Here is a 15,000-nt window from a genome sequence, read left to right as displayed (position 1 = left end):
CAGAGGTAACTGCTGAAATGACCTGACCACTGATCAGTAAGAAGTAAAGGAGAGAACACACACACTTTCACACATGGCAGACTGGAAATAAAAGCAAAAAACCCAGGAAAAGATTGGAAAAACGCTATATTTAAACTAGCATCACCAGTATGAGAACTATGGCTCAATGTGGCACAAATCACCAAATCATCGCTTTATGAAATAATAAAACATGCGCATGAACACATGGACCTGCATTTTCAGTGCTGAATGTTTACAACTACTGCACATTTATCAAAATGACATTTCTAATATCAAATCTGGTAACATTCCAAAATGATGATATAACTTTGAAAGAGACTGCTGAAAAAAATCTATTTCTAAATAGTAACATTTATATTTTCTGAGAAAAAAACAAATTGCCACGATTTTGAAGTTGGCCTAATTACTTTGTGTGTTTTTTTTTTTTAAACTATTAAATACAGTTTGAATCATTAAAATAAAGCTAAAATAAAATTACATAGAAATTGGAAAAGCTGCCTAACTGAATTAAAATAAGTTGAAGTGCAAAAATGAATAAAACTAAAGCTAACTAAAATAAAATAATAAATAAATAAATATATCTGCAAGCAGCGAAAACCACGCTTTGAGACATTTCAGCACATATTTAGCAAGCCTGTAACAGAAATATTTGTTTAAATGTTTATGACTGTTGTAGTGACAACTGTGGTCTGATCTCCCTAAAACTTTGCATGCTTCTTTTAGAATCACCTGTCGCATGTACTCAGCAGGTTTTGTGAAGTTTTGAGTTTTTGTTTAGACTTTATAGGCTTTTGGGTAGAGTCCCCTTTTCCAAACAACTCCGTTATAGCTTCCCAAAGAGAAAATTTCAGCATTTTATTAATAATTATTAACCTAAAGCAGTGTTGTTTTTGACAACCATCTTAGATTTAGTCTTAGTCTTAGTCTTTTGGACTAAAATGCTTCTTAGTTTTAGTCAAATTTTAGTCACTTCTATATGTGATAGTTTTAGTCCAATTTTAGTCGACGAAAAGTCAAAAAGGTTTTAGTCCAATTTTAGTCGACGAAAAGTCAAAAAGGTTTTAGTCTAGTTTTAGTCGACGAAAAGTCAAAAAGGTTTTAGTCTAGTTTTAGTCAAAAAAAGGAAAAAAGTAGTCTTTTAACAAATTAATGTAGGTCAGTAAGTATTTTGCTGTTGGGTAGTGTCACTTATAAGTTCTGAAAATAGCAGATCTATAGTTCAACACAATGTGAGCTTCCGGATCGACTATTTTCACCAATAATTACAATAATGAAGGAATGTTTTAGAACATAAAAGACAAACAAGGATGGAATGCTAAAACGGCTTGCCATACTAGTATGGCAAAGAGTATTTAATGCTAAAACGGCTTGCCATAGCGTCAGATACTTTTTAAGTTTTAATTGGCATGCACAATAAGCGGAAATGTCATGCATTTTAAACGTCTGACGGACCACCCACTAACATTTTCGTCTATTATCGTCTCGTCAACGAAAACTCACACACGTCTCGTCATGTTTTAGTCATCAACGAGCCATTTTTATCTCGTCATCGTCTCGTTATCGTCATGAAAAAAAGTGGCGTCAACGAAATGATTTCGTCATCGTCATCATTGACGAAAACAACACTGACCTAGAGTCCAGAGAATTGTACTGCAGGGGTTTCTTTCCAGATGGAGTGAAAAAGCAAGGACTAGTTTGCAAAAGCAGGTTTTTCACATCTTCACAAGCGTTTAACAGTTTAATTGACAGAAGTGGTTCTAGAAGCAAAGTTGTTCGGAACAAGGTCTATCGTATGATGTGAATATCGTGTGAAAAATCATGCAATATACAATCATTTACAAACTTGAAAAATACTCATATAAGAAAATGGCTAAATTTTAAACAAATTAAAATGACAACTGAAAACAAAATAAAAGCATAAAAAAATATGGTCACACTTTATTTTTAGGCCCAATTCTCATTATTAACTAACTGTTAACTATGACTTTAGCCTCAATAAACTCCTAATTTTCTTGCGTATTAATAAAAAATTAGTTGATAAGGTAGTATGGTGTAATAAGGTAGTTGTTAAATGTTGGTATACAGTTAGATTAAGGGATTTAAAATATGGTAATGCAAAATAAGGCATTAGAAGTACTAATAAACATGCTAGTACTACGCAGTTTACTAGTTAATAGTGACAATTGGTCCCTAAACTAATATACTAAATATCCTTGTGATGCCTCATGGTCTTTACATACTACTGGATTTTGAGCCTGTTTTAGCATTTCCTGAATGAAAACCATTAAATATGACTGTTTAGAAAATCTGGTAACACTTTCTATGAAGCCTGTATTTATAATGCATTACAAGGACATTCTTAAAGCATTATAATGCATGCATAATGCCTTATAAACAGCATTATAATATGTTAAATAATTTTATAAATAATCATAGCAACAGTTACGATGCACTATAATACTTTTGTGCTTATAACTTTGATGAGTACAATGCATTATAACACCAGATGAAGACCAGATGATACAACAAATCATAATTGTGTTTATAAGGCATTACGTGTGCACTATAATACATTAATAATACCCGTATGAAGGATTATAAATATAAATGCAGACTTCATCTGGTGTTATAATGCATTGTACTCAAAGTTATAAGCACAAAAAGGTAAGTATTATAGTGCATTGTAACTGTTATTATGATTTATTTATAAAATTATAACATATTGTATTGGTGTTTATAAGGCATTATGCATGCATTATAATGCATTAAGAATGTCCTTATAATGCATTATAAATACAGGCTTCATAGAAAGTGTTACCGAAAAGCTTTCCTCAATAAGCCTCTTGATTTGAGTCGATATTCAATGTGCGAAGAATGGCAGTCTGAGTTTTGTGCAGAAAAATACAGTAACAGTTATAAGCAACAACAATAGCGACACTCATTTTGGCATTAGCTGAAGAGAAACTGAACTATAAGCTATTCAGAAAAATAAAAAAGAAACCGCAAAGGCCCTGATGTCATTTTGAAGGTGAATCTTCGGCCTTGATCCCTTCGCTTGAGGGGGTTGAATATATAAGCGCTCTCCCCTACAGTGGTGCATTGACAAAGGTCACCCAAAGTCCTCTCAAGGTCCGGACCATTTGAAATCCGATTGAAATTCATATATCTATTGGATGTGTGCGGGGATGCTTTAAGGGCAATGTTTACCCCCAGCCAAGTTCATCACTCTCTCCGGAGTGACAGAGGGGTTAACGACGCCCGGCGCGGAGCCCGGTGGACAATCAGAGCAAATCAGCTCGCAGACGGATGACGGCCGTTACATCCATGTGAGTCATAAGCTTGCATTTAGGGAACGGGGCGGCCATCCCTCAGCGCCGTGACAGTGCGGACGCGACTCCGCTGACTGATCAGACACCAGAGAGACAGCCAGCGCTTTGAATAATAGGGAGCGCTACGGGGAGCGAGGCAGGAGGCATGAGCGAGCATTCATTAGCGCCTTCACTAATGCTGCGACTGGACACCGTACCCCTGACCTTCACCGTGACCTTGAAGATCACCTCCACAGCTGCGGACGGGCCGCCCCTCACCACCTGGAGTTGCTCAGCAGGTCTGGAGCTTAAAAAAGGATCTGAATAAAAAATATCGTGCTTGCTTAGTTAACAGCTGATTGCCTACAGCACTTTTCGCTCGTTCTCACTGAGATAGATCACAGACACGCTCTGCAGGAAGGTGCCGTCTTGACAGGAAAAGGAAATAGGCCAGCGGTGGACTTCTGGGAAATACTTAGCTTAAAGGGATAGTTTACCCAAACAAGGAAAATTCCGTTGTTAATTACTCACCCTCATGTCGTTTCAAACCCATAAGACCTTCTTCGAAACGCAAATCAAGATTTTTTTTTTTTTGATGAATTTCGAGAGCTTTTTGACACTGCAAAGACAACAACGCAACTGACACGTTTACAAACCAGAAAGATAGCACTACCTAAAAGTGTGGAGTCAGTAAAATATTTCTTAAAATTAATATTTGATCCAGCAATTATGCATTAAATTAATTAAACATGACAGCACAAACATATATTTTAGTGCTGCTAAATGATTAATCGTGATTAATCGCATTCAAAATAAGCATTTATGTTGACATACTATATGTGTGTGTACTGTTTATATGTATTATGTATATACACACACATGCATGTATATAGTTAAGAAAAATATGTTATCCTCATATCTTAAATATAATTATATCAGGGCTGGAAAATGATTAATTGCGATTAATCGCATTCAAAATAAAAGTTTATGTTTACATACTATGTGTGTGTACTGTTTATATGTATTATGTATATATAAATACACACACATGAAAGTATATAGTTAAGAAAAATATGTTATCCTCATATCTTAAATATAATTATATCAGGGCTGGAAAATGATTAATTGCGATTAATCGCATTCAAAATAAAAGTTTATGTTTACATACTATGTGTTTGTACTGTTTATATGTATTATGTATATATAAATACACACACATGCATGTATATAGTTAAGAAAAATATGTTATCCTCATATCTTAAATATAATTATATCAGGGCTGGAAAATGATTAATTGCGATTAATCGCATTCAAAATAAAAGTTTATGTTTACATACTATGTGTGTGTGTACTGTTTATATGTATTATGTATATATAAATACACACACATGCATGTATATAGTTAAGAAAAATATGTTATCCTCATATCTTAAATATAATTATATCAGGGCTGGAAAATGATTAATTGCGATTAATCGCATTCAAAATAAAAGTTTATGTTTACATACTATGTGTGTGTGTACTGTTTATATGTATTATGTATATATAAATACACACACATGCATGTATATAGTTAAGAAAAATGTTAAAAACAGACACATACATGTATATATATAAAAATATAATATAATATATATATACACTTTTATACAATACATATATATTTTCTTAAAAGATATTCTTAATGTATGTTTGTGTGTATATACAGTATACATAATACATATGCACAGTACACACACATATAGTATGCAAACATAAACTTTTATTTTGAATGTGATTAATCACAAATAATCACGATTAATCGCTTTGCTGCTCTAATTATATGAATATAAATATATACATGGAAATATTTTCTAATTAGCGTATTCAAATGATTTCTGATCATGTGACACCGAAGACTGTTAAAATGCAAAAAAATCAGTTTTGCCATCACACGAATAACTTATTTTAAACTAACAATATTTCACGAAATTACTGTTTTTTAATCAAATAAATTCCACTTTTGAACAGTAGTGTAGATTAAATTGAAGATTAAATTCGGCCCTTAATTTTCCCCAGCAAAAGAAAATTGAGTACATCAGGTGTGCCACACCAGAATAACAGTTAAGCTACGTTATATTGCTTCCTTTAGCTTGGAGAGCATAAGAAGAGGGTCTGCCAGTTTCCCATTTCTATCAGGAGATTAATGACATGATTGCCTAAATTTATTCTCCAGCACTTGTTTTTGGGTAAAAGGTTTATAGATATTCATTCTGAAGGTCTGCGGAGTGATTTGTGCAGCGTGAAATTGGTGAAGTGTAGCTAACCTTGTTAACTTCCTCAATTAAAGTCATGTCGCAGGCTTATTTCCGTGTGATTATACGCTGAACGCCCTGGAACAGGCGTAATTGAGGGAAGGAACCTTTTCCATTGGCACCAATCTGCGCTCACCTCTGCCACCCCACCAGCCTACCACAGGGTCAGATATAAGGTGCTTTTTTTTTTTTTGCATTAAATTATACTCTCTTTTCATTCTGTTTTTGTCTTGGTAATTAGCAGGTAAAATCACATTTACTTCGGCGGACTGTGGCGGGCAGCAAACGGTGAACAGCGTGACATTAGATAAATCCCATGAGAAAACCACACTTCAATTTGATTTCACCTGCAAAAGGGACTATAAGAAGCAAGCAACTGCATAAAAAGTGTTTTTTTATTCTAATATAAAGAAAAAAAGAGGATGCAGAAGCAAGTGGAGGCACGTGGACGTGAATGTATTTTTATGTACTCCCTGGTCATAACCTTTGCCATCGATAAAGCCAATTACCACAACCTGACCATAATTCATAAGCCTGTCATCTAACAGACAATTTTCCATAAAGGGAATTTAATTAATTGCTATTTTGTTGCTGTTTGTGCATCCCTGATGATGTATTTATCTATGAGCCGCTTAAATATCGCTAGGAATTATGTTCATATACATGCAGTTCACTGTAATCCTCCTCGATCTCTTCTAATGAAGTTAAGCAGATTAGGGGAGATTTTTACAACGCTCGCTGTGAGCACCGGATTCTGTCATCTCAACACACTCCTCAATAAATCTATTCTAGCACCGTGGATCAGTGAGATGAAAGTGGACGAGAAATTAATTTAATGCTCTTATTATTTTTTAAATATACAGGACTTTAATATAGTCACTTTAGAAGCTACTTTATATGCAAAGAAGTTGTAGGCTGTCAAGAAACCAACGATGATGAACAACCTGCCTAGCTATTTTAGTGACGATGAGGTCACCGTGCTGATTTAGAGATTCCCGGCGCTGTATGACCTAAATTCTTTCATCACAATAAAACAGGTTAACTAAACACTGCCATGTGACTTAAACTGTTTGTATAAGTGCCACTAATGACTGAACTAGTCATTTAGATCAGCTAAATACCACTGTTATCTAACATTTTAGTGAAAATTGAATGACTAAACAAGTCATCACAAACTAAACAGGTAAACTGTATGTCCTTGTATAATCTAAAAGTCTTCATTTAAATTCTTTAAATGATGCCACCATAAATGCCACTATACAACAAAGTCTTTTTCTGAGCACAACAAATGATGAAACTAGTCATCACAAACCAAACAGGTCAACTAAATGCCAACTCTAAAAAAAAATAAAAAATAAATAAAAATCACTGAACTAAAAAAATGCAACTTTATAACCTAAAAATTTAATTACTATGAATGACGTAGTTGAGTTGATTGAATGCGTTATTACAATCCAAACTGGTTAACTAAATGAATCTTTAAGTATCACTGAGCTAGTCTTAAGAAACTAAACAGGTGAACAACACACTGGCATACGATTTAAAGTCTTTGTTAATTCTCAAGGGACAATACTACAGAAATTAAACTTGAATATGTTTTAGATTAGTCAATGTGCATCTTGTATAGCAGTATAGATTTACTGTTAAAAACAATTACTCAACATACAGCCATTGTTGTCAAAATACCTGGCAACAAAAGTGAGTACACCCTAAGTGAAATTTTCCAAAGTGTCAATATTTTGTGTTATCACCATTGTTATCTGCCACTGCCTTAATCATCCTGGGCATGGAATTGACCAGAGCTGCACAGGTTGTTGCTGGGTTCCTCTTCCACTCCTCACGGAGCTGCTGGATGTTAGACACATGGTGCTTCTTCACCTTACACTTGAGGATGCCCCACAGGTGCTTAATAGGGTTCAGGTCTGGAGACATATTTGGCCACCCCATCATTTTCAGCTTCCTCAGCAAGGCAGTTGTCATCTTGGTGGTGTGTTTGGGGTCGCTAGTTTCTGGAGATAAGGCATCATGTTCTGCTTCAGAATGTACAGTCCATAATGGAATCCATGTTTCCCTCAATGAACTGCAGCTCCCCAGTACCAGCAGCACTCATGCAGCCCCAGACCATGATGCTACCACCACCATGCTTGACTGTAGGCAAGACGCAATTTTCTTGGTACTCCTCACCAGGGGATCAGCACACATGCTGGACACCATCTGAACCAAACAAGTTTATCTTATAGTCTTATCAGACCACAGGACATGGTTCCAGTAATTCATGCTCTTGGACAGGTTGTCTTCAGCAAACTGTTTGCGGGTTTTCTTGTGAACCAGCTTCAGATGAGGCTTCTTTCTTGAACAACGCTTATGCAAACCGACTTGTTGCAGTGTACGGCATATGGCCTGAGCACCGACAATCTGACTTTCTACTTCTGCAACCTTTAAAGCAATACTGGCAGCACTCATGCATCTGTTCTTTGAAGCCAGGTTCTACACCTGACGCACAGAACGAGTGCTCAACTTCGTTGATCGACCCTTGCAAGGCCTGTTCTGTATAGAAAACCTCTGTATGAGCCTGACCACTGTAGTGTAACTCAGTTTCAGGGCGTTACTGAACCTCTAATAGCCTTGGCCATCTTTGTGGAGAGCAACAATTCTAATTCTCAAATCCTCAGAGAGTTCTTTGCCATGAGATGCCATGTTGAACATCCAGTGGTCAGTATGAGAGAATTGTACTTAAAGCACCTAATTTTAACTGCTCTAATACAAGATACACAACTTTGTATGGTCCTGTTAAGCAGGAGAAAAACATAAACATAAGACATGTGGCTTCGCATTGGTTAAACAACATATTGCTGTTATCACTTAGGGTGTACTCACTTTTGTTGCCAGCTATTTTGACAATAATGGTTGTACGTTGCATTATTTTCAGAGGACAGTAAATCTACTGTATACTGCTATACAAGCTGCACATTGACTACTCTAAAATATATCCAAGTTTCATTTCTATAGTATTGTCCCTTGAGAAGATATACTAAAATGGTTGCTGAAATGTGAGGAGTGTACTCACTTTTGTGAGATATTGTAAATGACTGAACTAGTCTTAAGAAACTAAACAGGCCAACTAAATGCCAACATATGACTTAAAGTCCTCAAGCACTACAGAACTAAACAACACAAACCAGAGGTCAACTAAACACTCCTACGTGGCGTACAGTCTTTAAACTGATTGAACCTGTTATCACAAACTAAACAGGTTAACTACACTTAAAGTGGCAGAACTGACTAAACAAAAGTCAAGTCTTCCTTCAAGTGCCACAAATGACAAACGTTGCGGCTTGAGTTACAGTATGTGCCAAAGTTGAATACTCAGTAATAATGGTTTGCACAGAAGTATGAGCAATACTAGAGGAGCTGCCTTAGTACTAAAAAGAAAGAGACAAGCATGAACACTGCGGCCGATACGGCGCTCCAGAGAGTCAAATTAAACATTGACAGGTTAGCCGAGCGCAGTTTGCTCCGGGTCGCCATATAGCTGATCTGGAGCCCTAAGGGACGCCTTCTCCTCGCACAAATTAATACCTTCGAGAGGCTGACTGAACGGTGGCAATAAACTCATTTGTTCCCCAAATAATGAAGAATGACTCTCTCCTCCTCCTCCAATCCCCCACGACCACCACCAGTACTTTGGTCCTCGCCACATCTGTGACTGTTGCCATGGTGACCTGGTCTTACCTCACCGCTTCCCGAAGTGCTCCACGCTCACTCAGAGTCGTGTGTTTGATGTCATCAAAATTGTTCTCTAGCTTCACGCAGCTCTGTGAAAGAGAGAAAGAGAGAAATGAGATGACAGAGGAGGTGCTGTTATTTGTTTGGATGTTTGTGTGTGCGCGAGGTACATCTCATTGATTGGGGCTGTTACACAGGCTTTGAACATAATCCACTCAAACATCATCAGCGAGACTGTTCCTCGGCGATCTCATGCAGATTGTACCGCGTGATTCATCAGATTTGACACGGCCAACTCCTGGGCTGCTACGAAATGTCGAAGCGTTCTGGGGCTCGGACTGCAGTTGTCATGGCAATCGACCCTTCTCTAGCCCCTGACCCCTGAAGGGAGGTGAGGAGTTTGAATGAAACCTGCTGGTACGGACAAGCAGGTAATTACAAGGACACACAATTTCCGCTTCTCAGTATTCCTGATTTAGACCACAGCATAAACTGACGCACATGTTGCATGGACAAACAGGCATGCAAGTATGAATACAAAAAAAAAAACCTATGCTTCTGGCAACTGCCCGGATTCCCCCCAGTCATGCTCGAGGGCTATTTATTTATTTGGTTATTTATTTACTGCGTTTATTTATTTAATTTCTGATTTTAAAAGTCAAGTCACTGTTATTTATAGAGCGCTTTTTACAGTATTAAACAGGAAAATAGTGTGTCAAAGAAACCAAAACTCCATTGTTGCCCTTTGGCCAGACGAAACCTTTATTGTATTGTATTGTATTGTATTTTGATTTTATTGATTTTATTTATTTTTTTTTTAAGGAATGTCTTTATTCTGACCTTTGAGACATTTTAAGCTGCATTTTATGTCAGGTTCTATTATCATTATTATTAATAAAATTATGCATTACTTATTAAAATTTATACATTATATATTACTTAAACACTAAAATAAAACTTAAATATAGTAATAATAACAATAATAATAATAATAATTATTATTATAATTATAAATTTTATTTTAATAGTACTTGTTTTTAAATGCAGCTTAAAATGTTTCACATAAAACATAAAACAGAATGTGAATAAAACAAAACATTGTATGTCAAGTAATATTAAAATAAAATGCATTTATTATTATTATTATTATTATTATTATTATTATTTAAATTATACTTTACTTATATATTTGTTACTTTTAGTTATAATAATAATAATAATTATTATTATTATTGTTAAAAATATGCATTACTTATTAAATATTTATATATTATATATTACTTAAAACACTAAAATAACACTTAAATATAGCAATAATAATTATTATGTTTATTATTATTATTATTAATTTTATTTTAATAGTACTTGTTATTAAATGCAGCTCAAAATGTTTCACAGGTAAGAATAAAAACACTCTTGATAAAAATAAAACAAAAATTGTATGTCAAGTAATATTTATTATTACTATAGTTTTTTATTAAAAGTATACTTTACTTATACTTACTTTATATATTACTTATACTTACTTTATATATATTTAAATATTACTTTTAGTTATAATAATAATAATAATAATAATTTGAATAGTATTTGTCATAAAATGCAGCTCAAAATGTTTCACAGGTCAGAATAAAAACATTGATAAAAATAAAACAAAAAATGTATGTCAGGTATGTTTATAAATGTTTAGTTATAATAATAATAATAATAATAATAATAATAATAATAATAATAATAATAATAATAATAATAATAAAGCATTTTATTTCAATAGTACTTGCCATAAAATGCAGCTCAAAAATGTTTCACAGGTCAGAATAAAAACAAGTAATATTAAAATAAAATGTATTATTATTATTATAGTTTTTTAAATTATATTTATATATTTAAATATTACTTTTAGTTATAATAATAATAATAATAATAATAATAATAATTAGGCATTTTATTTTAATAGTATTTGTCATAAATGCAGCTCAGAATACATTCTTGATCAAAATAAAACAAAAATTGTATGTCAGATACTATTAAAATAAAATGCATTTATTATTATTAGTAGTAGTAAAATTATACATTACTTATTATTTATACATTACATATTACTTTTAGTTATAAATATATTCATAATAATAATAATAATAATGCATTTTATTTTAACAGTGCTTGTCATAAAATGCAGCTCAAAACATTATGTCAAGTAATCGTACAATAAAATGCATTTATTAGTATTATTATTAATAATTACTTATTATATATTTATATTATATATTACTTTTAGCTATACATAAATAAATATTTCAAAAAGTAATAATAATGCATTTTATTTTAATAGTACTTAATAGTTCATACTTAATAGTACTCATAATGTTTCATAGCTCACAATAAAAACTCTCTTTATAAAAATAAAACAAAAACAGTTTGTTTTGTGTGAAGTAAACCATTGTGAAGTAAGCTGTCTACCGGATCAGCCCATGTTTTCCTATATTATCTACTGATAGTCGAGCTGGAAACTGACTTCAAGCTCAAGCCATGCGTGATGGTTGGGAAAACTTACAGCAACGTGTAATGCAATTTCACATGCAAACTTGACCGTGAATAATTTTTTTATTTATCCGGCTCTCAGGTGACAGTTGGTCCCCACTCACAACTTGACAGCTCACATCAATCACAACCCTGGAAGAAGTTGTTCCACTCAGTGGAACGAATCCAGGAATTCTTCTACTTTTAATAAAAAATAAATAAATAAAAATTAAATTAAATTAAATTAAATTAAATTAAATTAAATTAAATTAAATTAAATTAAATTAAATTAAATTAAATTAATAAAAATAAAAATTAAATTAAATTAGTAAAAAATAAATTAAATGAAATTAATTTATTATTGATAAAGAATGTCTTTATTCTGACCTGTGAGACATTTTGAACTGCATTTTATGCATCAAAAATATAAAAAATATCTAGCATAAAAAAGTAATTAAAAATTAAATTAAATTAAATAACTAAAAAAAATAATAATAATAATTTAATTTAATTAATGTAATGTAATTTAATTTAAAAATAAAACAAAAATAATATAAAAAAATAATTTGATTCTATTTTATTTTATTTTATTCATTTTTGTTTTATTTTTATAAAGAATGTCTTTATTCTGACCTGTGAGACATTTTGAACTGCATTTTATGCATCAGAGAATATCTAACATAACATAAAATTAAATTAAATTAAATAAAATTAATAAAAAATAAATTGAATTAAACTAAATTAATTTTAATTTTATTCTATTTTATTTTATTAATTTTTGTTTTATTTTTGTTATAAAGAATGTCTTTATTCTGACCTGTGAGACATTTTGAACTGCATTTTATGCATCAAAAATATAAAAAATATCTAGCATAAAAAAGTAATTAAAAATTAAATTAAATTAAATAACTAAAAAAAAATAATAATTTAATTTAATTAATGTAATGTAATTTAATTTAAAAATAAAACAAAAACAATATAAAAAAAATAATTTGATTCTATTTTATTTTATTCATTTTTGTTTTATTTTTATAAAGAATGTCTTTATTCTGACCTGTGAGACATTTTGAACTGCATTTTATGCATCAGAGAATATCTAACATAACATAAAATTAAATAAAATTAATAAAATAAAATTAATAAAAAATAAATTGAATTAAACTAAATTAATTTTAATTTTATTCTATTTTATTTTATTAATTTTTGTTATAAAGAATGTCTTTATTCTGACCTGTGAGACATTTTGAACTGCATTTTATGCATCAAAAAAAATTAAATTAAATAAATAAATAAATTTAAATTTAATTCTATTTCATTTTATTCATTTTTGTTTAATTTTTCTATAAAGAATGTCTTTATTCTGAACATTTTATGCATCAAAAATATCTTCATTTGTGTTCTGAAGTTGAACGAAGTTTTGGAATGACATGAGGGTGAGTAATTAATGACAGAATTTTCATTTTTGAGTGAATTATTCCTTTAATGTATATTTATATGTGACCTATATTGACCATAGATGGTTAAGTAAATATAGTAAGAAGCATGTACCTTAACAAAACTATGCAACTAATAAATCTCTTCACAGATGTAAACAGTGTTCATATTTCTACAACAACAGCACTGCCTGTTTGCGTCTCATACAGTAGCGACGGTGGCAAAGCCAGCGTTTAGTAAGGCACGCGGCGGGCACGAGGAGTTTGGAATCTAATAACAGAGCGTGCTCGCCCATTCTGACTGACATTCAATTTACATGATTACAGACAAAGTGCAAGTCAGAGATTTTTTTAATTACATTTCCCTCCCTCATCTTTCCACGCTGCTCTCGTCTAACTGAGTGGCATTAACAAATGTTTTATTTTATGTTGCTCAAACAATAAAAACACAATGATATGGAAATTGATAATTATTGCACTGTCTGAGCTTGTGGGTGACAAGGAAATATTGCATCGGGAAGCAGAGATATTTGGGAAATAATGTGCGTGGGCACCGCATTCTGAGAGCGCTCTCTCTGCGAGCCAGTCTGTGATTTGAATAACTCAATAACGCCGCTCGCACACACATATACCATTTACACTGCAAAAATCAAACTTCAGCTCCCTTGACAATGACGAGACAAAGAATAGCAAATATGACAATCAATTTGATGGGGGGGGGGGGGTGTAGGTTCAGCCTGAAAGTGAAGGTGAGGAGCATGTACATAAAATCACTAAGACCAGAAGCCCATTAGTGTCTATAAAAAATTGAGCTGCAAAACGATTGGTCGCAATTAATCGATTCAAAACAAAAGTTTATTTTTGCATACTATATGTGTGTGTACTGTGTATATTTATTATGTAGCCTATATATAAATACACACACATATATATATGTATATATTTAAAAAAAATAGTTATATGCCTTGTATTTGTAATTTATATTACATATAAATATTTTACATATAAATTAAACATATTTTTCCTTAATATATCAATGTATGTGTGTGTATTTATATAAACATAATAAATATATACAGTACACACACATATGGTATGTAAACAATTTTTTTTTTAAATCAATTAATCGCGACGAATCGTTTTGCAGCTTTATAAATTGAATTGTACAAAGATACAAAAAAATATATAAATAAAACTTTGGGGTTCAGAAGTTCGTAATTTTTTAAATAATATTTGAAATATTAGAAAGGACGCATTAAAACGATCAAAAGTGACATTGACAATGCTACAAAAGCCATTTCAAAAATTTATTTTCTATTTAACGAATCCTCGAATACATCATTTTTCCACAAAAATATTTATCGACACAACTATTTTTAACATTTAAAATAATGACAAAATATAGGGACCTATGAAATCTGTTTGTTTGTTTTCTTTTTCCAAATTCCGTTTTTTTTCTCTCCGAATTCAGTTTTTCTGGATTTGTTTTTTTTTTCCCATTTTAATTTTTCTAGACTTGTTTTTTTTTTTATCTAAAAGCATTTTACACAATTTAATGGTAATTTATTTAAATTTAAATTTTTTAGGCCTTATGAAATATGTTTTCTTTTTTAAAATTCAGTTTTATTTTAACCAAATTCTGTGTCTTCCATAAATGTTCTGGATTCAATTGTAATGGTTTCTTTACATTTTGATAAT

At 31.9% G+C, this 15,000-nt stretch overlaps 1 protein-coding gene across 1 annotated transcript in view; it reads right to left on the bottom strand.

Annotated features, from left to right (window-relative positions):
- dpyda (dihydropyrimidine dehydrogenase a) overlaps positions 1–15,000 on the bottom strand; it is a 277,186-nt gene that overhangs the window by 217,880 nt on the left and 44,306 nt on the right. The window contains exon 3 of the mRNA XM_073830591.1: positions 9,356–9,438. Within this exon, the coding sequence (XP_073686692.1) occupies positions 9,356–9,438 (83 nt within the window). The remainder of the gene's footprint in view (positions 1–9,355; positions 9,439–15,000) is intronic.

The sequence above is a fragment of the Garra rufa genome, chromosome 24 (genome assembly GCF_049309525.1).
Source record: "Garra rufa chromosome 24, GarRuf1.0, whole genome shotgun sequence".
Lineage (NCBI taxonomy): Eukaryota > Metazoa > Chordata > Actinopteri > Cypriniformes > Cyprinidae > Garra > Garra rufa.
The sequence above is the reverse complement of the archived record's forward strand: the minus strand, read 5'-3'. Positions and strand labels throughout refer to the sequence as shown.